The sequence below is a fragment of the Pteronotus mesoamericanus genome, unplaced genomic scaffold (genome assembly GCF_021234165.1).
Source record: "Pteronotus mesoamericanus isolate MK-2021 breed Mesoamerican mustached bat unplaced genomic scaffold, CSHL_Meso_final contig_105, whole genome shotgun sequence".
In the NCBI taxonomy this organism is placed as follows: domain Eukaryota; kingdom Metazoa; phylum Chordata; class Mammalia; order Chiroptera; family Mormoopidae; genus Pteronotus; species Pteronotus mesoamericanus.
Window position 1 is genome coordinate 3,528,490 of NW_026555006.1, and position 26,791 is coordinate 3,555,280.

General features: G+C 38.8%; 1 protein-coding gene across 5 annotated transcripts in view; it reads right to left on the reverse strand.

Annotated features, from left to right (window-relative positions):
- The window catches only part of EPS15 (epidermal growth factor receptor pathway substrate 15), a 113,840-nt gene extending 103,474 nt beyond the window's left edge, over positions 1-10,366 (reverse strand). For all 5 annotated transcript variants that reach the window (XM_054572893.1, XM_054572890.1, XM_054572885.1 and 2 more), the window contains exon 1: positions 10,282-10,366. In XM_054572893.1, the coding sequence (XP_054428868.1) occupies positions 10,282-10,314 (33 nt within the window). In that variant the 5' untranslated portion in view covers positions 10,315-10,366. The remainder of the gene's footprint in view (positions 1-10,281) is intronic.
- Positions 10,367-26,791: the final 16,425 nt, after the last annotated feature.

Sequence of the window (26,791 nt, forward strand, 5' to 3'; positions counted from 1 at the left end):
CTCTATTGGTAGTAGTTATTATTATGAATAGCTGCTACCATTTAAACTGATCCCAAACATTCATAGCTATTATTGCACATAATCTTCACAACAAATATGGGTTTATTCCCAATTTTACAGATTTAAAAACAAAGGCTAAGAAACTTGTTATATTACAATCAAATAAAAGAATTAAACCTAAGACAATCTCACTGCAAAGCCCAGTTAAATTTCCCATTGTTTCATCCTCTCAACAATGTTCATATCCAGAGCATCAGAAATCCTTAAGACCTAATGGTTCTAGGTTTTATTTAACAAAATAGCTTGTTCCTTAGGGAATTTTTCTCTGATATATGGAATCATCTTTAGCAATAGAATATTGAAGGAACTCCAAGTCCAAGTTACCATACCCAAGAGAGTATACATTTGAAAGTAAATATTGGCATGATGTACACTAACCCAGACCCGCTTAGGTTTTCATGAGTTAGAAATTCCCAAAGATTGCAAAATATAAATTTACCTTCTATCATGTTTACAAAAACCTTCCACTATAACTTGGTACATTCACTTTCTAGGGATGTGGTCTATGCAATAAATTGATTTTCACATAATAAGAAGTGACAGTCTAGATCATATGTTCAGTTATAACCAAGGATAGGTTCTATCAGAATTATTTTGCCCTTAAAAATAGAGACATTCAATTTATGTCTTTTATACTACCTGGGTTATAATCCTGGTAGCAGTAATTAAACAAATTACTTCACCTCTGTGCTTCAGTCTTCTCTTTTTGTAGAGTGAGGATAATAAGGATGATCCAGTTATCAAGTTGAAAGGATTATTGAAAAGTTCATCAGGCTGTCAGGATTACTGAAAGCAGTGACTGACAGATAAATCCTAAATGCTCAATGAATATTAATAACTATTGTTATTATTATCCCAACACTGGCCACTTCTCTCTGTCCCTCTCTTTTCCGTTCACATACTCACACAGGTGCTCACACACAGGCACACATACACAAACCGCACTCTCTGAATAATCTGTTACTTTTACATAATGGTAGAGGAATATAATATGTGAATGTTCCATTTTCATCCCTAAATTTGTCTGAAGTATTGTCAATGAATGTTTACAGGAAGCGGCATAGCAAATGAGCTTGAGAATAGAAGTGCCTGGGTTCAAATCTCAAATCTGCCATTTAAAACAACCCTGAATAAGTAATAGAGAAGAGTAACTCCTTCTTGTAGAACGACTGAAGTAAAACAATATATGTAAATCACCTAAAGGTACCTACTGCTTACCAGGAATTTACCATCAGCCTTTTTCCTTCCCAACAGTGGCATAAGAATGTCACCCTTCCAAGATCTCTGCATTAATATTTAGCCCACTTCAAGATGGTGACATAGGCACACGAGGCCGCCGCTTCGCACAACCACATCAAATTTCCAACTAAAATATAAAACCACCCGCACTCAGGAACATCAGAAATCAAGTTGAATGGAAGTCTGACAGTTACAGAATTAAAGAAACCACATCCATCCAGACTGGTAGGAGGGGCACGGATGCAGAAAGGGCTGGGCCCACACCTAAGTGGATAAACATTCGGGAGGGATAGCTTGAGAGTGAGGAGTTCCAGACCCACATCAGGCCCCACAAGCCAGGATTCCAGTGCCAAGGAAGGTAAGTCCCCACAGCTTCTGGCTGAGAAAATCAGCAGGGATTCAGTAGGTGGAGGAGGCTGCTGGGCCCCTAAGCAGTTACTGCTGGGGAACCCACACATGGACTCACCTACTCAGACTCACTCCCTCCGAACTCCCAGCACTGAGGTGGCAGCTTGAAGGCACCAGTGGTACACGGGGAAAGACTGAAGTGTCTGGTATCGGGTCGAGCAGAGCCCATTGTCCCTTTGCTGAGCCCTCCCCCACAGAGAGCCAGTAGACTGGTACAATATCTGAGACTCCACCAACCTGGCTAAAACACTGAGTGACCCACCTTGGAGATCCCCAGAAGGCCTACCCACCCAATTTAACAGACCACCCAAGCTGCTTTTCCAAAAGAAAAAGCAGCTAGTCTTGGCTCCTAAATCCCAACAAACAAGCAACGGCTGGCTTCAGCGAGCCCTGATGGCAGCCAGATTAGAGTCGGCAGCCAGAGCTTGGCTTCGCCTGCGAATCTCCAAACTCAGCACAAGTAGCAGCCACCTCAGATTGCTTTACAGCATGCAGGGTGATCCCTGGCAAAACACATGTGGGGGCTGACCTTGGCCTGCACCACTCGGGAAACCCCAGGGCCAGTGCACCCAGTGGAGAGCTACAGACCACCACCCTGCCCCTGCACAGCTAATCTTCCACAGCGGGTGGAGGTTGGAGGTCAGTGGTCACAGTCAGTCTTTGCAGCTGACTGGCCTGGGTGAGACCCTCCCATTGACCTGCCAACTGCAACAAGGCTCAACTACAAGAGGAAGGTGTACTCAGGCCACATGAAGGGTACACCTTGAATACCCAGCTTGGGTGATAGGGGAAGCTGTGCCACTGGATCCTACAGGACACCCACTACATTAGATCATACCACCAAGACACAGAATCAAAGTGGCTCTACCTAATACATAGAAACAAACACAGGGAGGCTGCCAAAAGGAGAAGACAAAGAAACATGGCCCAAATGAAAGAAGAGATCAAAACTCCAGAAAAAGAGCAAAATGAAATAGATATAAGCAATCTATCAGATTCAGAGTTCAAAACATAAACATGAAGATGCTCAAGGAACTTAGTGAGGACCTCAGCAGTGTAGAAAAGACCCAGTCAGAAATGAAGAATACACTAATTGAAATAAAGAACAATTTACAGGGAAAACAACAATAACAATGGATGAAACCATTGTACTTTAAGAGGTCCATCCATCACACCATACGGGTGCCAGAAGGAGAAGAGAAAGAGCAAGAAATTGGAAATCTATCTGAAATAGTGAAAGAAAACTTCCCTAATTTTGTGAAGGAAATAGACATGCAAGTCCAGGAAGCGCAGAGAATCCCAATTATGATGGAGGCAAAGAGGCCCATTCCAAGACACATCATTATTAAAAGGCCAATGCTTAAAGATAAAGAGAGACTCTTAGAAGCAAGAGGAAAGAAATTAGCTACAGAAAGGTTGCCAGATGGGAGGGGGAGGTGGAGAATGGGTAAGGAGGTGAGGGGATTAACAAAATCAAATAGGTAGTTACAGAATAGCCATGGGGATATAAAGTACAGTATAGGAAATAGAGTAGCCAAAGAACTTATATGCATGACCCATGGACGTTAACAATGGTGGGGGGATTGCCTGAGGGAGCAGGGGGCACTGGGTGGAAGGGGACAAAAGGGGAAAAATCAGGGCAACTGTAATACCATAATCAATAAAATATAATCAAAAAATATTTAGCCCACTAGAAGGAATTGTTCCACAACTAAAATAGGACCACTAAGAAAGGCAGACAAATCACGCATAAAATTATGTTGTCTCACCATTTAAGTGTTTTTACATCAATTATCTAGGCACAATTAGTCATTCATGGCTCCTGGCAGGTTTAGGAATAAAAATTTGAAAACAAACTATTCCCCCGTACCTATCCCAAGAAAGCACATACTCCTGTATCTCATACTAGCCTAAATGGATCACTAAGTTTAAAAAGTACGTATTTAAATCAGTGATTCTCAACGAGGGGCAATTTTATCTCTCAGGAAACATTTGGCAGTGTATGGAGATATTTCTGACTGTCCCAACTGGGAAGAGTGCTACTAGCATCTCATGCACAAGGGTGGTGCAAGACATCCCACCATGCACAAGACCACCACCCACACCAAATAATTTTCTAGCCCAAAATGTCAGTAGTGCCAAGGTTGAGAAACCATAATCTAAAAATATCCAAAGTATTATTATATAGAAGTCTTTCCCAAATATATGTTCTTGTCCCAGTGTTTTTGGCCAAATTCTTATTTTTATTGAAAACATAACAAGAAATAAGAAGCTTGATTATTTCAGATGGGAAACTCCTGGTACCATTAAATTCCTATTACGAAATCTCCAATCTAAAGGGAAAAGAAGTGAGGCTGACTTTCCTCTGTATACTTGTACCACATAAAAATAAGTTTTTAAAAGAGCTCCAAACTTTATTTTTTAATTGTACCTCCAATTCCTGAAAGCATTATTTATATCACCAAGGTAAGTTTCTTATACTTCACTTCTATCTTACTTTTAAACAAAATACTAAAAATTTCACATTTATGTGATAGGAAAGCATATGAGGCCAACTTTTAACTAATATTTTTATATATCAGGTTGACAATGATCATGTTTGATAATATACTATGTTGATGAAACTGGAGAAAAAAGGCACAAACACTGTTGCTGAAAGCAAATTAGCAATATCTATTCAAACTATAAGTACTTTTTGGCCCCCAAATTATACCCACTTAAAACTAATGCACATACTCACACATGTGCAGAGATGCGAAAAAGAATTGTTCATTTTTGTAGTAACAAAAGAATGGAAACAACATAAATCTCTACCATTAAATAGCTAATTAAGTAAATTGTAGCATATTCATATAAGGGAAAGTGCTAAAGTTCTGAAAATGAGGGAGAGCTGTTTGTGTTGGTATAGAACAATCTAGATCAGTTAAATTAAAAAAGAATTAGTAATAACAATAATGAGTCACAAAACAATATGCAGCTTACTCAAAGGAAAAATTAAAAATACATACACTGTATATATGTATATATAAATATGTGTATTTGCATATACATCACAGACTGCTGCTGGAAATACACACAAGAAATTGGCAAGAATGACTCCCTCTTAAGGAGACTGAGGGCCCAGAACAGGAAAGAGACTTTCACTGGAATTGTTTAAATTTTTTTAACATGGGTTTACACTAGTTCTTTTATTTACTGACTGTAAAATTTAAATAACTCACAAGTTCTGAGTCTTAGCATTCTCCAATTTGAAATGAAGATAATAATAGCTTAGCGCATTGTTATTATGAGATCAAATGAAAGAATATAAAGTGCTCTATAAATTATAAAGCAGAACACAAAATTATAAACTAGTCCTCTGAATGAATTCTCCAAATCAATGATAACAATTATTTCTATCATTCTTCTGACCAATTTCTCTAAACCTAAAGATGCTTAAGATGAAATGTGAGTATAGATGCAGTGTTAGAACACAGACTTTTTATTTTACCTATAGTTATTGGCTTTAATTTAAAAAAGTAAATTTTCAAAAAGTTATCACAGAAATGCTAAGTCAGCTAATTACAGAAGGAATACATGCTCACCATCGAAAAGGAGGTAAAGACTAAACCCATACTAATACAAACTCTTGGGTTTTTTCCTTCCCGTTTTTTCTTCTATGCATGTTTAACTAGATTAGATCATTTGTCTAAGTATTCTTAATTGTTTCCACTTTACTGTAATACAGCACTCAAATTACATTTTCAGATTATTAGAAGCTTCTGATAAATATAATTTTTAATGAAGGCACAATATTTTATCTTCTTGATTAGAGTTCAATCACTTTAAAATGAAATTCCAGGATGTGGATTTGCCTAATGAACTCTGCCTGGATTAACTTTTCATTTATTTCTGCAAGTAACCAGATTATGTATCTTTCTCTCTCTGTCCAACCCCCTACATTGTCCCCCCCTCAACAAAGCCATTTTCCTGCCTCTTGTTTCCCAGGGTTTCAATTTTACTAAGTCCAAAACTCACATATAAAGTGTGCTTGTAATTCCTTGAAAAGCAAGTACAACATCTTATATTGAGCTCTAAATCAGACTGTTAGTGAGAAAGGAAATTAGGACTATGATTTGTTGCTAAATAAAGATGCTCAATCTTTTTTTACTATGTGTTAGTCTGTTATCATTCTGTCTGCATAAGAGTGAAAACAAAGAAATATATCCTTAGGTTATTCCTGGAAGAATGCTATTGGACAAACCCAACTGTTCCTAATTAATTTTAACTATGACAACTCCTCCCAAATGCTGAACATTCCAAGCCATTTTTGAGAATAGTTAGTATCGGTTCAAGGAAGAAAGGATTTCCTGAGATTACTGGATTGTCATTTACATACTCTGCCCTATATTTACTGTCTTAATTGTTAAGCCAGCCCATTAAGGTGATACCTTTATTAACACAACTGCGTATTTTTTTTAATTGAAAATAAATACCAGAAACTGAAATTATGGGAGATTTTTCCCTTCCAATTTTCAAATTTTCTATAATGCAGTTAAATCAGTCTTGCAACTTAAAAAAAAGCATTAAAGAGAAAATTTTCCGTATAGCATTTACTCTTTTAAACCATATACTAAGATTATTTTAAGTCCCATTCTAAGGACTTTATTATTAAAAAAAATAATCCTTGCCCTGGCTGGCATTGCTCAGTTGGTTGGGCATCGGCCTGCAAAGCGAACGCTCACAGGTCTGATTCCTGGTCAGAGCACATGCCCGGGGTGCGGTGAGGTCCCAAGTCAGGGCACGTATGAGAGGCAACCAACTGATATTTCTCTCCCTCCCTTCCCCTTTCTCTAAAATAAATAAATAAATAAATAAAATACTTGTTTAAAAATATTTAGATTCAGGATCAACTCTTTAAAAAAAAAATCCTTGCTAAATTAAAATGAAAAAACTTCAGCATAAAACAGCTTCTGGAAGATTACTTAAAATACTCACATCATGCTTATTTCAATAAAATAAAACCTTTATCGTCATCCAGAGCACTGCTACACACCTGTAATTGTATTATCAAGATAGCATGAAAGACACTGAAAATTCAGAGGCACAAGACATGTCTTCCATTCTCAAGTTTACTACCTAATTAGGACAACAGGGCATATACTGAAAAAGAGAATCAAAAATACAAGGGAGCATCTAGTACACAGAGAGGGATAGTGAAATAAACTGCTTTTGTTGGAGTCCTATAGACCTTGGTTCAAATCTTAGCCCTACCACTTACTATTCATGTAAATTACTTCCCTCATTTGCAAAACGTTAAATTAAGTGGAATAAAACTCCTGCCATATAGTAACACCCAAAGGGAAGCTAATAGTATTACTGTTGTTATTATTAGGGATACAGTCTTGAGGAAGAAATGGGCAAATGGTAAAATTTTTTGAAGTATTAGTATCTTTTTTGTAATCTACCACCAAAAGCAAAAATCACAAGATCTTTCTCAAGTTTTAGTTCTTATTGACAAGAAAAAAAAACAAACATCTAGTCAAAACAACTAAAATTAGAAAACACCAATGTACGCAGCACTAAGTACCCTGTGGAAGTCACCACTAAATCTACAAACAAATCATAGAATGTGATCTATAAAAAAGAATGTTAGCTGGAAAGGTCCTTAGATCAGCTAAGTCAAATTTTCCTACTAAGATGTAAGCTCCAAGTTTTGGCTCCAAGCTCCAAGACTGTTATCTTTTTTGTTCATTAGTATGTCTTCAGTACCTACAATAACTACTAGCACAGTGAATGCTCAACAAATATTCACTGAATAAATATTAAAATTAAGAAAACTCAGGCCTGGAGACTTAACTCAATGTCATATATCGGGCTAAGCTTGGCAGAGCTGGGACTGGTACTAACGTTTCATTACTCTAATGGTCTATCTTCTCCAGTAGCTGAAGTATGATAATTTATTTTGGTGGTTGGGGAGTTGAAGCGTTGGTTGCCAGGCAGGGGAAGAGGAAGGAGTAAATTAAAACATTTTTTCACATTTTCCCCTGTCAGTTTTGCTTAATTGATAAAGGCAAAAAAAAAATTATAAAGAAGACAATCCCAACACAGTCCCTAGCACATGACACGTACTTAACAAATATTTGTTGAATGAATAAACCTACTCCAAAACCATCATTATCTCATGACCAGAGGTGGAAACAAACCCCAGCATCTGGTTAATGTTTTTAACTGTCGTAGAGCCCTTTAGAATTTTCAGTCATACAGAAGACAAAGTTATTAATCACATTTCTTCCAGATGGGCACTGAGGGAGAAGAGGTGAATTAAAAGACGTCCCTGCCCTTGAGGATCTCTTTCTCTTGAGTTTACCTATATCTCTGTCTGTCTCTGTGAGTGCCTGTGTGTTCCAGTAAGGGGTTGACATAAACATATCAATAATGAATGTGAAACCACGTTGCACTGTTATCTCAATTTATTGCCTCAAGCAGTTAAAAAATTAAAAAAACACAGATCAGCAAGTTTTAGATTAACAAGGAGGCACATTAGGGTATATAAACATTTGGGAAGATTCTTTTTCCTGTGCCTTTACAAAATATCTTATTGCCTCTTAACATCTTAAAAATCAGAATATTCGAAATGGACTTATTTTAATTGTCAATATAAATGAACCATCTATGTCCTCTCATATGTGAGACTCTGAAGGGTAATACTCCTAATTCAGTATTTACTCTGTGTACATGTTAATATTTAAATATATAAAATACACAAGAACAATTATTAATTATGTAACTGTCTATAAAACTGACAGAGCCCGAGTAAAACCTCCAGAAATGAATGCTAATAAATAGAAACTAAAAACAGTACTATTCAGGGAGCGAATAAAGTAGACACACAGCTAAGAAGTAAATCTATAGAAGTCTCTAAGAGAACAAAATCTTCAAGCGGGGAAAAACTCTTGCTCAGAATTGGCCAACAGAGCCAGAGAGCAACAGCCTGCCAACAGGATCTTGTTTATTAATGCAACTCACTAACTAGACTCATAAAAAGTGAACACCCATAAGTCTATGTTGCCATTCCTCTAATTTGAGTTTCAGAAGGACCCTTCCAAAGAGATTCACCACCAAGACTAAATCACCACATTCCAAAGATTCTTCCCCTTTACCTGCTTGTCAAAATAGGATAAGCAACACCAAACAATTGGGAAATAAACAGACTTCTTAAGAGATGATCATTCCTGCAAGCTGAGGCTAGTTATTCTACCTGAAACACACGTTTGTAGGTGATTCCTGGTTCCTGGGGAGAACATTTTTCACTCAGTCTATCCTACAGTGCTAAGTGGATCACCCCAAAACTCTCTGTCCCAAAATGTATACCCCATCTCAGTGTTAAAACCTTATGAGCACTGACTAATCCAGGCCAAGGAGACTACAAGGGGGCCGGAAGACATTACAAGGCAAACAGGAAGGCTGGGTGGGCCCCGAGGGGAAAGTACCTGACCACCAGCTCTGGAGAGAAGAGGATGAGAAGTTGAAACTGGGGTAAGTTTTGGTCTGAGGAGTGGGAAGGGGCTGACAGGTGCACATCACCTCATCATCCCGAACATCACAGATTATAATTGGCCTCCTTTTACAAAGAGGGAGGAACCAGGTTCCCAGAGTGAGTGATGTCGAGAGGTGTTCTGGGAAGCACAAGGTAAGGGTTCTGAAGGAAATAGAAAGGTAAGAGGAAAGACCCTGAGAACCACTTTTGGTGAAGATTCCCCCAGGATAAGTAATCTCTAGGGTCGTTTCCCAGTTCCAAGATTGATGGAACCACCACGCCTGTTAAAAGATGTTTTCCTGTTATCCGCTTGGACAGCGATTAAATAAAAGTCCACCGGGCAGAAGTGGAAGCAGACGTGAGCAGGAAAAGACTAACCGAGGGTCTGTCCCAGGAGGAAACCTGATAGGGAGGGGAAGAGGCTGAATTCAGGGAGGGCTAGCTGGGTAAGTACTTGGGTAGTATGAGACTTATCTGGCTTAGAGAACCCTGGAGGAAACTGCTAGGGAAGGGTGGGCTTTCGTTGGAGTCTAGTGGAAACAGGCCGGTTTAGGGAGGAAAGATGCCGTGAAGGTCTGGCTCGGGAAGGTGACTCGAACTAGGGTAAGCGCTTTGCCAGTCCGAGGGCTGACCCGGGGGTGAAGCTGATCAGCAGGAGCTCAACAGGCGATCACCTGGAACACACTGGCCTGGAAGGAGGAAACTTCTTGCGAGGGTGAAAGCTGAGTGGAAGGAGAGGAGCCCGGCACCGGCTGAGCGGGGCGGGGTGCATGGTCAACTCAGTCGGGGTGGGGAAGGGTAGGGAGGAGGGGGCGCCTCGTGGGGCGGGGCCGGGTCACCCACCGACCCCAGGTGGGGTAAGGGTATTCGCCGCGGAGTAGCCGGCTCGGGATGGCGCCCTCCCTCCTGCACACACGCACACACTCCTGCTCTCCGCCGCCCTGCCCGGGGCCGAGAGAAACGGCACGGGTCGGTAAACCACAGAGGGCGGTGGGGGAGGGGGCCGGTCGGGAACACCGGCCGACGAAGCCCAGCGGATGGGCTGGCGGCGTTACCTGTGTCAGGGAGAGCTGGGCCGCCGCAGCCATGGTGTTTCCATCATGCACGGGAGGGGAAGGAAGAACTGGCGGACGGGGGTGGGGCGGGGAGAAGGCGGAGGGAGCGGCCGGAGGCAAGGCCGGGGCGGGCAAGCGGGCGTCTCCCCTAACTTCGACAACTTCCCTCCTCTCGCCCGCCCCGCCCCGCCAGGCCCCTCCCGCCCCGCGCAGGCCGGGGCGGCACCCAAATCCTGGCGCCGGAGTTTGCGCCGCCGGACTGGAGCCTGACACCAAGGGCGGCGAGGGGTCGGGGATGGGGGGTGGGGGGGCGGACGGAGGGTTGCGGGGAAGGCCGCTTACGAAAACCCAGAAAGTCTATCAAATTAAGGAAAACGGGCTTTGGAGGCACTGACAACTCTAGATTGTCCTGTGAACTTTAGGCAGGTCTTCTGCATCTATAAAATAAAATAAATATATTTAGAAATTTTAAATGGGGAAAATTATACTCAAAATCCAGGTTTCTTGTGAGGATTAAATGATACTCATACAATGATATAAAATAATAACAGTACTTTGTATATATACGAAAATCTGTTCTAGATGCTTTATTTTTTAATTGTATAAACGAAAGAACTGAAATATAAGCTGTGCAAATGAAGAAACTAAAATATTTAAAAAAGTGCTATAACTAAAGTTATACAGCTAATTTGATAGCTGAAATAGAATCCAGATCTGATTCCAAAACCTTTCATCTAACCATCTCCTTTAGGATGTGATATTGAAAAGAAGACTTAAGTTAGACACTCTAGGAGCCAACATCTAGGAAGGAGGGGGAAGGAATACTTTCCTTACCTGCTTGCTGCCAGCCACTCCTAGATTGTTCAGTAAAAGAGCACTGGGCCCTGGCCACGTAGCTCAGTTGGTTAGAGTGTCATCTGGATACATCAAGGTAGTGGATTCCATCCCACCAATGAATGCATAAATAAGTGGAACAACAAAGCGATGTTTCTCACCACTCTCTCTTCCTTTCTCTTTCTTTCTCTCTCTCTCATCAATTTTTAAAAAATTAAAAATAAATATAAATAAAAATTTAAAAAGAGCTCTGGGACTGCCTCAGTTGCCTCCCGACTCCTCCCATAGTCCACCTGGCAAACTCCTACTTTCTCAAGACACAAGTATCACCTCCTTTGCAAAGCTGGCTTCCCCACGTCAGTTACACACTCTCCTTTTCAACATTTTTTTTCCTCTACACTATGAAGTCATCATCACCCTAATGACTGTTTACATCTGTCTACCCATCTAGACAGAGCTTCTCAATGACAAGGACTATTTCTGATATACTTCTATACTCTCAGACCCTAGTGTATAGTATTCTTTCAATAAAGATCTTAGTTCTTCCCTAGCTGGTGTGGCTCAGTGGATTGAGCGCTATCCTGCGAACCATAGGGTTGCCAGTTTGACTCCCAGTGTAGGGCACATGCCTGGGTTGCAGGCCAGGTCCCCAGTAGGGGGTGTGCAAGAGACAACCACACATTAATGTTTCTCTGCCTCCCTTTCTCCCTCCCTTCCCCTCTGTCTAAAAATAAATGAAATCTTTAAAAAAAAAAAAAGATGAAAAAAGATCTTAGTTTCTGTTGTATTAAATATAACACAATTAACACTTTTTCATGATGCCATCTTCAATTAGAATAACCAACCAGCTACTTGAAGTCCTCATCTTTAATGGCTTGGCTTGTATGTTACCTTTTTGGAGAAGCCTCGTAGGAACTCCCACCGCACCTTTTAGTTGCTCTGATATATTCCTTATTATACTCTGCCTTGTTCATTTAGTTAGTTTGGGGCTTTTTTGTACCCCAACTAGACTGTAAAATCCTTGAGGACAGCATGCTAATTCATGACTACATCCCCCTCACAGTTTAGTCTAGCACAGAGTAAAACCACAATAAATGTTTTTACCCAGGACTGGTCTTCCTTTCTCAGTTAGGGTGGCTTCCCACAACAATAAACCACAACTCTATGAGGCCTCCACCCCTGTTACCATTATCATAGCAGTTTCTTTTGACCCGACTGGAGGGCCAACTGAACAAGAGGACCCAAGACTGAGTTAGCCCCACCTAAGTTTTTAGATCTTTGCCACCACAGACAAACGGTTCTAGATATGCCCTCAGAGACTCCTGACTTGATTCAGACTCCTTTTTACAAGGTCTAGCCATGAAGAATGAGTCTGTAGGTCTGTTGAGCAACCACTTACTCAAGAAAGTCTCCCTTAACCTCTTTTTGCTGTTATTTTTTTTTACTTATGAGAGAAGGGGAGATACTGTTTTAAATTACTCCACCCTCATACCTCTATCAGCTATAACCACAACTGATGTTTCCACTTGAATTTTCCATTTTTAACATTATCACATTTGAGCTTCACAACAACTCTGCAAAGTAGTAATCACCATATCCACTTTATATATGAGGTAACTGAAGGTCCTAGAGGTTAAGTGATTTGCCCCAGGTTATATAGCTCATAACCAAAGCAGTTGTGCATAGTGTAATAAATAGAGCTTGAACATCGGAAACATCCAGGCTAGCTCTACCATTTTCTACCTGTACAACCTTAGGGCAGTTGTCAAGATGAATAAAATAACATACATAAAAATACCTAAAGATGTAAGTATACAAATTTAGTTTAAAAATATGAAGTTATGGAATAAATTGCGATCAGGAGTATAAACTCACTTGCTATTCAAGAAGACTCCTCCAAATCATGAAATACAAGATATTACTCTAGAGTGAATATTTTGACATCCCAGGTGTATGGAGTTTCCTAGAAAAGCAATGTGGGGTAGTAAGGAGAATATTGGGGTCACTTAGTATATGATGTCAGGCAAACCATTTAACCTATTTGAGCCTCAGTTTCTCACATATAAAAATAAGCAAATCAATGTGAAAAATGTTAAGGAAATTTAAAAAATTATTATTATACTTATTGTGTGATTAATGTTAAGTTAAAACACATATTTATTCAGTATTGCTTTTCATAGTTTGTAAATGTTTTTACATACAGCATCTAGCACAAGTCCTTAAGTTGAATAGATACATGATAAAAGTTTGTTGAACTAAGCTGAATGCATAATCTCATGTGTAGTTATTATTTGGATGCTTATTTTATCCCCATTTCAAAGTTAAGAAAATCAAGGAACAAATATTTTATAAATAACTAAGTAAGTGTCACTTACAGCATGTTTGGACTTAGTTGAAATAATAAAAATGATAATTAGACTCCTTAGCACAGGAAGATTAGAAGTAAAAATCATTAAATGAGAATTACCCTAGGTCTCCTTCCACACCACCAGCAATTTTTATTAGCTTCCTTCTCCATTCATTGGTTCTGGTTTAAAAATTTGACATGTAGTGGGGGATTGCAATGATGGCCCAAAATCTCCAAAATGCCTAGAACTTCTAGGACTAGATTTTTGTAAATGACACACCAATGACAGTTTGCGAATACATGTCCCAGATCTCCTCAAAGCACTGGGTCGTATCCCAAATCTATTTTAGGAGAGTAAAATGCAGATGATGAAAGATATGCTATGATTTAATTCATTCTAACAAGAACGAGCTTTGTGGAGCAGACAAAAAGGACTTAATGTTTTTTCTAGTGTCAATTAATGTCTCTGGGTCTCTACACCTCAAATTTATCATGTGTGCATTGGAGGTAATAATATCTACCTTGTAGGCATGGTGTAAGGATTAGAAATCATGCATCAATGTCCTATCAAAGAGCCTGATCTGGAAAATTCAATAAGTGGTAGCTGTAAGGATACCATTCTTCAAGGTCACTTCATCATTTAACTCTCTACCCCTCAGACAACCCTTCAGTTACTAAGTCAGTTTTGCAGATATACTGGCCATAAGAAAGTAGTGCCTTGAACAGGTGACACACATCTCATCAAGAAAGATGTTCTCTAGGTAAACAAAGTTGTGTCTGATGACTTCAATCCGGATACTGATAACCAACAACTGTTGCTTTTTTATACAGTATTTTATTTAATCCTCACAATAACCCTACAGAGATTATTATTAATTTTATTTTACAGAAGAGGAATTTGTCCAAATTCATGGTGACAAGACAAGGAATTATAAACAGGTCTTCTGACTCAAATATGCTTTTCACTAGGGCATGTTGCTGGTGTCCTGCAGACACTGATCACCCCTGGGAAGAATGGGTAAAATGATGCCTCTGACCATTAAAAGCTGAAGATGAGGCTCTGCATTTACAATAACCCTAAACCCAAGATGACCTGAAGAGAACTTAGATAATGACCAGTTTTTCCGTTAGACTGTCATTCCGTCTTTCCATCCTACTCTATACGCCCACTTCCCCTCCCCCACTCACCCTTAAAGGAAACCACAGCTAATTTTTTTATTTCTTTATTTTCCAACTTTTGGAGGTGACTGTCATATCAGCTCTTCATAAACACAGCACATCTGTGATGTCACCATTTAGAAATGCAGAATGATTGATTGACACTGTGAAAAAAAGACAGCTATGAGGAGCTCTCTGAATATACAAAGAACCAATTCATTTGCATGAGACTGAAAAAAGCCTTCCATATAAATGGTGCTAAGCTACAAAAAAATTATACTACAATTGTAATGGTAATCTGGAGCTCACGCTTCCAAGCTGCTGGTTTCATAAATATAGCCATTATTGTTCATGTTTGCCCAGGGCAGAAAGAATATGTGAGGCTGTACAATAATAACAATTGTGCTACACAAATAACTGTACCCGTGCCAAGGACTGAAAAGAACAAGCAGTAAGAGATTTCTAAATGCCACACATACCCAGGAGTGACAGGACAGTTCAAAATTGTCATCATTGCTAATTTTTCAGGGCATCATGTGTCCTGGGAAAAGCCCGAATTTGGGACTGGGAAGGTCCAACTTGATCTAGTGCTGACTTTGAGACTTTCTAGTTTTGTAACCTTGGACAAGTCACCGAACTATACCAAGCCATATTTTCCTCCTCTAAGCTGAAGGTAATAATAGCACCTGCCTGATAGTGTTATTATGATAGTTAAATGAGGTTTCATGTGAAAACAGTTAGCCAGATACCTGGCATACAGCAGATACTAGGTGAGTGTTAGCTCCTTTTCTTCATCCTGGAGAATAATTAGGGTTTAAGAAGCTAGAAACAAAATAGAAATCCTTTTTAAAGAGCTTCAGTGGTTTTGCAAAGCCTACCTCAATGAGTTTTTGAATAAAATTTATTCATCCATTAGTAAAAATTTGTAAGTACTATACAGTAAGGGAGGTTATTACATTTATGTCCCAAAAGTTCCACTGGCTTCTGTGAACAAGCAAATGCAGTTTTACACTCGCTCTATTTACTTCCTTTCTCTTTTCTTTTGCTTTCCTTATGAAAGGCCCTGGAAGCTCTAAGAAGCCAAATTTAAAAAAATTTTAAAAATTAAAAAAAAAAAACACACCACGAGAAAGAAAATATTTGCACTCAAGGCTGCAGGTCCTTTCATCTGCAGATTTCAAAGCATTGTCTCCATCACTAATTACTAGCCTTACTTACAATGTGGGAATGCTGAGACACCATCAAATTAAGAAGCTTGCCCTAAATCACAAGGCAAGTCAGAGGATGGGCTGCAGACAGAACAAAGCTGTCCTGTTTGCCAGCCTTGGGCTCTAAAGTAGGACACATGACAGTCAACAGTCTTCAAGTACCCAAGAGGAAAATTTGGGGAATTCTGATTCTGAACCTTTGAATCATTGTAGTGACAGGAGCATGGGCTTTGGGGTCCAACTGGACTTCAAATCTCAGCTCAGGCCCCTCTGATTGCATAACCTCAGCCAAATTACAAATTACATCTGAGTTTCCTATTCTGTAAAATGCGGAAATTCTTCTACAAGTCTGGGGAAAGTTAAATGATGCAACTTTTGTGAGAGAGCCTAGCCCAGTGTTCTGCATTTAGCAGGTTCACATAGTTAGCAAAGACTAAGACAATCCACATATAGGCATAACTACTAATAAACAACTCTTTCAGTCAAATATTTTCGAAGCCATAATTACAGTTGTGTCTCAGTTTAAAACGATGACTGTGTCTCGAACATCTCATAACACAAATAGGGGGAGCCTTGTTCTGGCTTTCATCACCTTTCTTCCTTGATACTATGCTTTTTTTTTTTTTAAGATTTTATTTATTTATTTTCAGAGAGAGAGGAAGGGAGGGAGAAACAAAAAGAGGGAAACATGGTTTGGTTGCTTCTCATATGCACCCCAGCCAAGGGCTGAACCCACAACACAGGCATGTGCCCCACCAGGAATTGAACTGGTAACCTTTCGCTTATGTGGGATGATGGCCAACAAACTGAGCCACACTAGTCAGGGCTGTGCTTTCTTTCATAGTCCAAGTCCAACCTATTAGCAAGTTTGTTGGCTCAACCTCCAATATATATCTGAAATTCCAATTCTATTTTCAAAATACATTCCACATCTGACCATTTCTCATTATCTTCACTGCCACCTTTACCCCTCTCCTGGGCTATGGCTAAAGCTTTTTAATCTTTCCAATTCCATGTTTGCACTTATGTCAGTTCTCCTTATCATAGAGTAACTGTTTAAAAACATGTCAGATCTTGTCATTTCCCTGTTAAAAACCCTCTGGGCCTTCTCATCAACTCCCGACAACTGCCTACAATGGGGCCAGGTCTTTCCAGGTGAAATATATGCTGGAAAAGCACAAATGAGCAAGTATTGCCTTGGCAAAGCAAGGTATGGATGAAAAAGGAAGTTTAACAGTCAGAGGGAGTAATGTGCCCAAAGGCTCAGAAGCTAACGAGAACAAGGAGCTGGGAAAAGCGTTATAATTCAGTTGGGTTGGATTTTGTTAGGGTGCAAGGTTAAAGTAAGATGCCTTGTGAGCAAAAAAGAAATAAAGTCTTTATTCTAAAGACGATATTGAGTCATTGAAGTGTCCCAAAGGTGGGAAATAAGAATCCAGAATTGTGTTTTAGAAAGGTTACTCTCTTCAACATTGTACTGTAAGTTCTGGCCAGTGCAAATAGGCAAATAAAAGAAATAAAAGGCATCAAAGTTGGAAAGGAAGATGTAAAACTATCTTTATTCACTAATGAGACAATCGATTGCATATAGAAAATCCTAAAGAAACAACAACAAAAAAAACCTGTTAAATTAAAAAGTTCAGCAAAATGCAAGATCTGATATAGTCAGTTGTATTTCTATACACTAGCAATGAATAATCTGAACATGAAATTAGCAAAAACAACTTTATAACCACATCAAAAAGAAAAAATATTAAGAATAAATTTAATGAAAGAAATATGTCTTGTAACTAAAAATTCCAAAGCATCATTGAAAGAAATTAAAAAACACATAAATAAATGGAAAGACTTCTCATGTTCATGGATTAGAAGACTTAAGGTTGTTGAGATGGCTATACTCCCAAACTCCATCTATAGATTCAGCTCAATCCCTATCAGAAGCCCAGCTAACTTCTCTGCAGAAATTCACAAGCTGATTCTACAATTCATATGGAATTGCAAGAAGCTCCAAATAGCCAATCTTAAAAATGAAAAGCAAAATTGGGAGACTCACTCTTCCTAACTTCAAACTCATCACCAAGGCACAGTAACCAAGATAGTGTGGTACTGGCATAAGGAGAGACATATAAATCAATGGAATAGAATTGAGACTTCAAAAATAAGCCCCTATATTTACAGCCAATTGATTTTCAACAAAAGGGCCAAGGCAGTTCAATGGAGGAAAGAATAATCTTTTCAACAAATGGCACTTGTACAAGTGGATTTCCACATGCTAAAGAATGCAGTTGAGCTCCTACCTCATTCCATCCACAAAAAACCAACTCAAAATAGATCATTGATATAGAACTCTTAGAAGAAACAAGTTTCTTAACTATAAAATTATAAAACTCCAAGATATAAATCTTCATGACCTTGCATTTGGCAATGCTTTCCTAGATATAACACCCAAAGCATGAGCAACAAAAGGAAAATTAGATAAATTGAACTTCGTCAAAATTAAAAATGGTTGTGCTCCAAAGGACACCATCCAGACAGTGAAGACAACCCAAAAAATAGGGGAAAAATAAATGCAAATCATATATCTGATGAGCAAATTTTCCAGAATATATAAAGAAATTTTACAACTCAACAATAAAAAGACAATTAAACCCAATCAAAAATGAATATATGATTTGAATAGATATTTCTCCAAAGAATATATAAAAATGACCAAAAGTTTCACAAAAAGATGCCCAACAGTGTTAATCATTAGAGATGTGCACATCAAAACCACAATAAGACACTTTCCACAGCCACTAAAATGGCTGTGATTTTTTTAAATGGACAGTACCAACGGCGTGGCCACATGTTAAACAATGAAATTGTTGGAATTGTTGCAATATCCAGTGTTAGCAAGGATGTGGAGAAATTGGACCTCTCACACACTGCTGGTGGAAATGTAAAGTGGAGCAGCTACTTGGGAAAAAATTTGGCAGCTCCACAGAGTAAAACATAGAATTACCATATGCCCCAACAATTGTATTCCTAGATATATAGCCAAAAGAACTGAAAACGTATGTCTACACACAATTTTATATATAAAAATTCATAGTAGCATTATTCATAACAACCAAAAATGAAAACCCAAATGTCCATTACTGATGACTGGGTGAGAGCATCTATGCAGTGAATGTCAAAAGGTCCAAGAAGTTCATCTCCTGAGCCCTCGGGTACTCCAATATTAGAGATGTGGGAAATGAAGCACTAGCAAAGGAGACTGAGACGGAGCAAATGAGTTTAGAGTAAAACCGGAGAGTATGGTGTGTGTCCTGGAGCCAAATGAAGGAAATTGTTCCAGGAAGGAAGGGGTGAGCAACTACGGCAAATATGATCATAGAGCTAATTAGATGAGGACTGAGACCTCCATTTATCAATATGGAGGTCTTTGGTGACCTTGGTAAGAACAGTTTCAGTTAAGGAAGGAGGTAAAACCTGATTAAAGTGGGCTCAAGAGAGATATAAAGGAAAGGATTTGGAGTCAAGGAATATAGATAATTCTTTAAACTTGTGTAGCTGAAATGAACAGCAGAGAAACAGTATGGTAGGTAGAAGGGAATATGGAGTCAAGAGGATTCTTTTTTTTTTTTTAAGACTTTATTTATTTACTTTTAGAGGGGAAGGAAAGGAGAAAGAAAGGAACCATCAATTGGTCAGTAGTCTGTCAAATACTCTCAAGTGGGGACCTGGCCCACAACCCAGGCATGTGCCCTGACTGGGAATCAAACAGGTGACCTTTTGGTTCACAGGCAAGTGTTCAATCCACTGAGCCACACCAGCCAGGGCACTTTTTTAAGTTAATGGCATGATCATTCAGAAAGGGAAATGATGATGTAGGAGAGAGAGAATTGCTGAAGCACAGGGAAAAGGACTGGCTTTTGAGTACTAAAGAGAGGGCTGTGTATGGAGGCATGGATGCCGGTGGGTCGGTTATCTGCTGAGAGGGAAAAGAAACAGAAGGCATTAGAGCTTCAAGAAAAGAAAAGAAAAGAAAAGAAAAGAAAAGAAAAGAAAAGAAAAGAAAAGGTATGAAATAATCATTTAGAGAAAGTTTATGGACTTTTAAAGTAAAATGGTTAGTAGATAGCACTAAAGGCCCACTTCAGATTAGTGGTGATGAATTTGAAGAGTCCAGCTGACACTGTTGTGGGTTTTTCTCCATCTGCTTTCCAAAGGAGGAGGGTTAGGTTGTCCAGGGTAGGGGGTTTGTGAGGCAAGAAAACAAAACAAGAGGAGGCAGGGGAGAAGATGACATGTTAAGGGAATTGCTATAAAAATGAACCTTGGAACTGAAGTGGGTAAGAAGAGAAGTGAGGGCATGAGATGGGTGGGGAATGGTAAAGAGGTGTTGGGATCAAGGTGTTGGCTTGCAGGCCCCAGGGGGGCGGTACCAGAGAACTGCTGGAGTTGAGGTATTGGAAGGAGTGAGCTGGAAAGAAAGGAGAGGTGGAAAGAAAAGACAGATTATTGGTAGATTCTTAATAAATAGTAGCAGACCCTGGCCAGGTAGCTCAGTTGGTTAGAGCATTGTCCCCATACATCAAGGTTACAGGTTTGATCTCCAGTCAAGGCACATACAGGAAGCAACCAATAAATACACCAATAAGTATAAGAACAAATCAATGTTTTTCTCTCTCTCTCTCTCCAATAAATTTAAAAAATAATAATAGTAGCATTAAGACCAGTTCATGCCCTCAAAGTGCTCACTATATAGTGGGGAAGACAAGAAAGAAATGAATGTAAAAGATTAGTACAGACAATGCCTGAGGGAGCCAAAAGGAACCCTCAAGTAAATGTGAGGGTCAGGTAGAGGAAAGCATCCAAAGAACATGGCATTTTAGATGAACCTCAAAATGGAGCAAGTGCAGAGCATGGCCCCAATATAGCAGTTAAACCATTGCAGCCAGTGCTCAGAAAGCAGTGGCTGGAGCATGAAATGGGAGCTAAGGCAGGACTTGAAACTGGAGCGTGGGCTGGGGCCAGGTTAGGAGATCTTTGAGATACCAGGCTAATGGCTGAGCACTTTTCTGTGGGTAACAGTGAGGTCAGGGGCCCTTATAAAGTAATCCAGCCCATTTGTTAGCACAATATGAAGTCATACTGGTTTCTATATTTTGACCAGTCTGAAGTTACTTTCTTCTTTATTATGTACTTAGGTCATTTTTAGAGGTTTTACATTTCACTAGGATTTTCTGTTTGTCCTTTTAAAATCACCTCCACTCTATTGCACTGGCACTGTTAACTTTCTCCAAACAAGGTACTTAAAAATGCCCATTCATTTTGTTTCCAAAGGCCTTCAAATCTATGCCCCAGTGTTGGTAGAAAAGTCTAATATGTGACCTCTTAGGGTCTTGCAAGAAGGGAGTGGGAAATAGGTTGAGTGTGATCATAACCATGCTGTGCAGAGCATTAGGACCAAATGAAGTGGATAAGAGTTGAAGGTGAATAGTTACATCCTCCCAGGGTAGAGGAAGACACAAGGGGCACAGTCTCACAAGTGAGGTGTCACAATTTTTCTAGGAACTCAGAATCAATACCAATGATGGGGTCAATCTCTTTGCAAACTGTATTTATGATGTCATTTGAAAATATCATAACCTCTGTCTTCACGACTAACCAGATGAGTGCTAAAACCATTACGTTCTCTACCAAGTCATTGCAGCTTTGGCCAAGCCCCTTCTCTCCTCTGGACCCAAGGTCTTGTCTATAAAATGAGAGGGCTGGATTCACCCTTCTTTAGGGTTTATGCTCTACTTTTTCTGTTATCATTTATTCTTTATTAAGCTCATAACATGAGCCAGGCATTTTTCCAAGCAGAAGACCTTCTGTCTCATCCATTTCCTTTCCCCAAACTCCTGTTATGAATTATGTCGGGCTTTTCTTGTTTAAACATTTGAAAAAAGTGTTAGGAGGTTGATTTTACACAATTCATTTGAAAGAAAATCATGTACAGGGCTTTGTTTTGTTCCAGTGGCTGAAACAATAAAACCACCAGAATGACACTTAGCATTTTGTACTGCCCTCAAGTGGTGGCCCACATGTCTTTTCCTACTAGCAGTTTAGGGAATAAAATGTGTTTTCAGAACAGTCCACGGTGTCTAAAAGTAGGAGTCTTAAACGGCCTGAGGCAAGGGTGTCTAATCAAATCTCTTCCTAAAAAGGAGAGGTTGACACCCATCATTGTTCGAATCTACAGGGCACAAACTTGCTCTTGTTTCTCTTTAAAGAGCTAGTATTTTATAACCACTACTCTCTCCAGTCCTATTTCTCTGCTCTTCTTCATGGTTTTTACTTCATCTCCAATTTATTTTTTTCTTAAAAAAATTTTTTTTGAAGATGTTATTTATTTACTTTTAGAGTTGGGGAAGGTCGGGGGAGAGGGAGAAAAACATCAATGTGCGAGAGATAGGTCGATCAGTTGCCTCTTGCACGCCCCCATATGGGGACCTGGCCCACAACCCAGGCATGTGCCCTGACTGGAAATCAAACTGGAGACCTTTCAGTTTATAGGCTGGTGCTCATTTCACTGAGCCACACCAGCCAGGGCTCTAATTTATTTTTTAAACTTTTTACTTTAAAATTATTTCAAACTTCCAGAAGATTCGCAAGAATATTACAAAGAATTCCCATATACGCTTCACCCAGATGTACCAGAAATTAACATATTGCCCCAATCTCTCTATTTTTGTGTTGGTATGTGTATGTACACATATGAGTATATATATGGATTTGTTTGTTCCCGAACCATTTGAATTGTAGTATTTACCCCTAATATTCTAAATACTTCAGTGTGTATTTTGTGAGAACAAGAACATTCTTTTCTATAACTATATACACAACCCCTGGCCCAGTATGAGGATCAAATTCAGGATATTTAACATTGATATAATATTTATATATAGTTCCTATTCAAAGTTCATTAATTGGCCTGATAATATATATTGCAGTTTTCCCTCCAATATGGTGTCTGATCCAGTGCCTGACCCCTAATCATGCTTTGCATATACTGTCATGACCCTTTAGTCTTCTTTAATCTAGAACAGTTCCTTAGTCTTTTATTGTTATTTGTGATATTAACATTTTTGAAAAGTACAGACCATTTGCGAAATTTCCCTCTATTTTGTCTCATGTTTCCTTCTGATTAGATTTTGGGGGGGAAGGGGCAGGAATGCTATAGGGTACATCAGATGAGGACAAACACTTGATCCCATTATTGATGGTGTTCACTTTGATTGGTTGGTTAATGTGGCATCTCCCAGATTTTTTTCACCGTAAAGTTAGCATTTTTTTCCTGCGTAAATAATGAGTAAACTGTGGAGAGCTACTTTGAGACTATGTAAATACCCTAGTCCTCTTCAAAACTTTTGCCTAAAGCTTTCTATATTTTTTAATAATTAATTCTTGCCTGAAGCAATTACTCTGATGACTGCAAAATGGTGATTTCATAACTCTATTACTTTGTCTACTTTTTTTAATGGGCATTCTACTGTAAGTAAGACTTTCCCTTCTTTCTTACTTATTTATGTATTTATCATCATCAGTATAGACTCATGGATTCCTATTTTATTTAATAGTTTATAATCCATCACTGTCATTCATTTTAATGTTCAACTCATCCCAGATTTGGCCAGTGAGAGTCCTATCAAGCTGGCTCTGGTATCCTTTTGAACATGTCCATTATTTATATATTTATTTTTATCACTTTCTTGCTTTCTGGTATAATATGATGTTCCAGGTTCATCATGGTACATCCCCTGCCTCCCTCGGAAATCATCCAGTTCTCTAGAGAGCTACCCTTTTAGTGGGAAACCGAGATCCGGGCACCAGGTTGCTCATTGCCACAGGGTGTAATTGCTTCTAGGCTCTTTAAGTAAACAGAGCCTGCGGGGGTCGATGGGGGGGGGGGTGTAAAATGACAACTTTGTCTAGTTCACCTATTCTCAGTCATGAATTTACTACTGATTCCTCTAATTCGGGGTGTCCAACCTGTGACCTGCCTGCCGCGTGTGGCTCAGAATGGCTATGAATGCAGCCCAAAACAAAATTGTAAATTTACTTTAAACATTATGAGATTTGTTTGTGATTACATGTCGCAATGTATTTAATGTGTGACCCAAGACAACTCCTCTTCCAGTGTGGCCCAGAGACACCAGAAGTTTAGACACCCTTATTCTAATTCCAATTCAGCACCTCAGGGCTCTTTCTCCCATTTCTTGTTTGCATATCTGTATTCCTAAAGTGAGAACTTTGGCTCTTAACAGCATCAATGACTTTCTTCATTTGCTCAATGTTTTTAAAAAATCTTTATTGTATTTTTTTTACATTACCTTTTGGTCACCCACTCCTTCCCGCAATCAACACACTGTTGTCCATGTCCATGAGTCCTTTTTCTTTTTTTGCTCCATCCCTCCACCCACTAACCTCCCCCCCAACTCTAGCTGTCATCCTTCTCTCCATCTATGAGTCTGTCCTCATTTTCCTTGTTAGTTCAGTTTGTTCATTAGATTCCACATATGAGTAAAATCATATGGTATTTGTCTTTCTCTGACTGACTTATTTCACTAAGCATAATATTCTCCAGATCCATCCATACTGTTGCAAACGGTGAAATTTTCTTCTTTTTTATGTCCAAGTAGTATTTCATTGTGTAAATGTCCCATAGTTGTTTTATCCACTCATCTATTGATGGATACACGGGCTACTTCCATAGCTTGGCGATTGTAAATAACGCTGCAATGAACATAGAGGTGCTTTTGTTCTTTCAAATTAGTGTTTCTGGGTTCCTTCGGAAATGTTCCCAGAAGTGGAATCACTGGGTCAAAAGGCAGATCCATTTTTAATTTTTTGAGGCATTCCCATATTGCTTTCCACAGTGGCTATACCAGTCTGCATTGCCACCAACAATACAAAAGGGTTCCCCTTTCTCCACATCCTCACCAGTACTTGTTGTTTAATTTATTGATAGTCATTCTGACAGGTGTGAGATGGTATCTCTTTGTGGATTTAATTTGCATTTCTTTGATGATTAGTGACATTGAGCATCTTTCATATGTCTATTGGCCGTCTGTATGTCTTCTTTAGAGAAGTGTCTATGCAGTACCTGTGCCCATATTTTAACTGGGTTGATTTTGTTTGTTTGTTTGTTTGTTTTGGTGTTGAGTTTTGTAAGTTCTTTATAAATTTTAGATAGTAACCCCTTATCAGATGAATTGGCAATTACGTTCTCCTATTCTGTGGGTTGTCTTTTTATTTCATTGATGGTTTCCTTTGCTGCGCAAAAACGTTTTAGTCTGATTTGTTTATTTTATTCTTTTGTTTCCCTTGCCTGGGAGATATATCTGATACAAAATTGCTATAAGCAATGTCCAAGATTTTGCTGCCTAATGTTTTCTTCTAGTATTTTCTTCTAGGTTTCAGGTCTAACATTCGAATCTTAGACCCGTTTTGAATTTATTCTTGTGTATGGTGTAAGATGGTTTAGTTACATTTTTTTATATGTATCTGTCCAATTTTCCAACACCATTTATTGAATAAACAGTCTTCAGCCCATTTTATGTACTTGCTTCCTCTGTCAAATATTAATTGACTATAAAGGTGTGGGTTTATTTCTGGGCTCTCTATTCTGTTCCATTGATCAATGTGTCTGTTTTTATGCCAGCACCATCCTATTTTGATTACTATGGCCTTATAGTATAGTTTGACATTAGGTAGCATGATTCCTCCAACTTTGTTGTTCTTTCTCAGGATCACTGTTGCTATGCAGGGCCTTTTGTGGTTCCATATAAATTTTTGAAATATTTGTTCTAGTCCTGTGAAATACCTTGTTGTAATCTTGATAAGAATTGTTTGAATCTATAGATTGCTTTGGGTAGTAAGGACATTTTAATTATGTTAATCCTTCCTCTCCATGAACAGGGTATGTGCTTCCACTTATCTGTATCTTCTTCAGTTTCGTTCTTCAGTGTTTTATAATTTTCCAAGTATAGATGTTTTACCTCCTTGGTTAGGTTTATTCCTAGATATTTTATTCTTTCTGAAGCAATTGTAAGTGGGATCATTTTCTTGATTTCCCTTTCTAATAGTTCATTATTAGCATATAAAAATGCAACTGATTTCTTGATATTAATTTTGTATCCTGCTACTTTGCTGAATTCACTTATCAGTTCTATGAGTTTCTTGGTGGAATCTTTGGGGTTCTCTATGTACAGAATCATGTCATCTGCAAATAAAGACAGTTTTACTACTTCCTTTCCAATTCAAAAGCCCTTTATTTCTTATTCTCTGATTGCTGTGGCTAGGACTTCCAGTATTATGTTGTACAAGAGAGGTGAAAGTGGACATCCCTGTCTTGTCCCCGATCTTAAGGGGAATGTTTATAGTTTTTGCCCATTGAGTATGATGCTGGCAGTGGGTTTGTCATATATGGCCTTTATTATGTTTAGATATGTTCCCACTAATCCCACTTTCCTGAGAGTTTTTATCATAACTGGGTGCTGGATTTTATCAAGTGTTTTTTCTGCATCTATTAATATGATAATGTGATTTTTATCCTTCATTTTGTTTATGTGGTAAATTACATTTGTTGATATGTGAATATTTTACCAACCTTGCATTCTGGAATAATGCACTTGATCATGGTGTATGATCTTTTTGATACATTGCTGTATTCAATTTGCCAATATTTTGTTGAGGATTTTAGCATCTATGTTCATCAGAAATATTGGCCCATAATTCTCTTTCCTTGTAGTGTCTATCTGGTTTTGGAATTAGGATAATGTTGGCCTTGAAAATGAGTTTGGGAGACTTCCCTCTTCTTGAATTTTATGAAATACTTTAAGAAGCAGAGGTGTTAGTTCTTGAAATGTTTGGTAAAATTCACCTGTGAAGCTATCTGGTCCAGGACTTTTATTTGTTGGAAGTTTTCTGA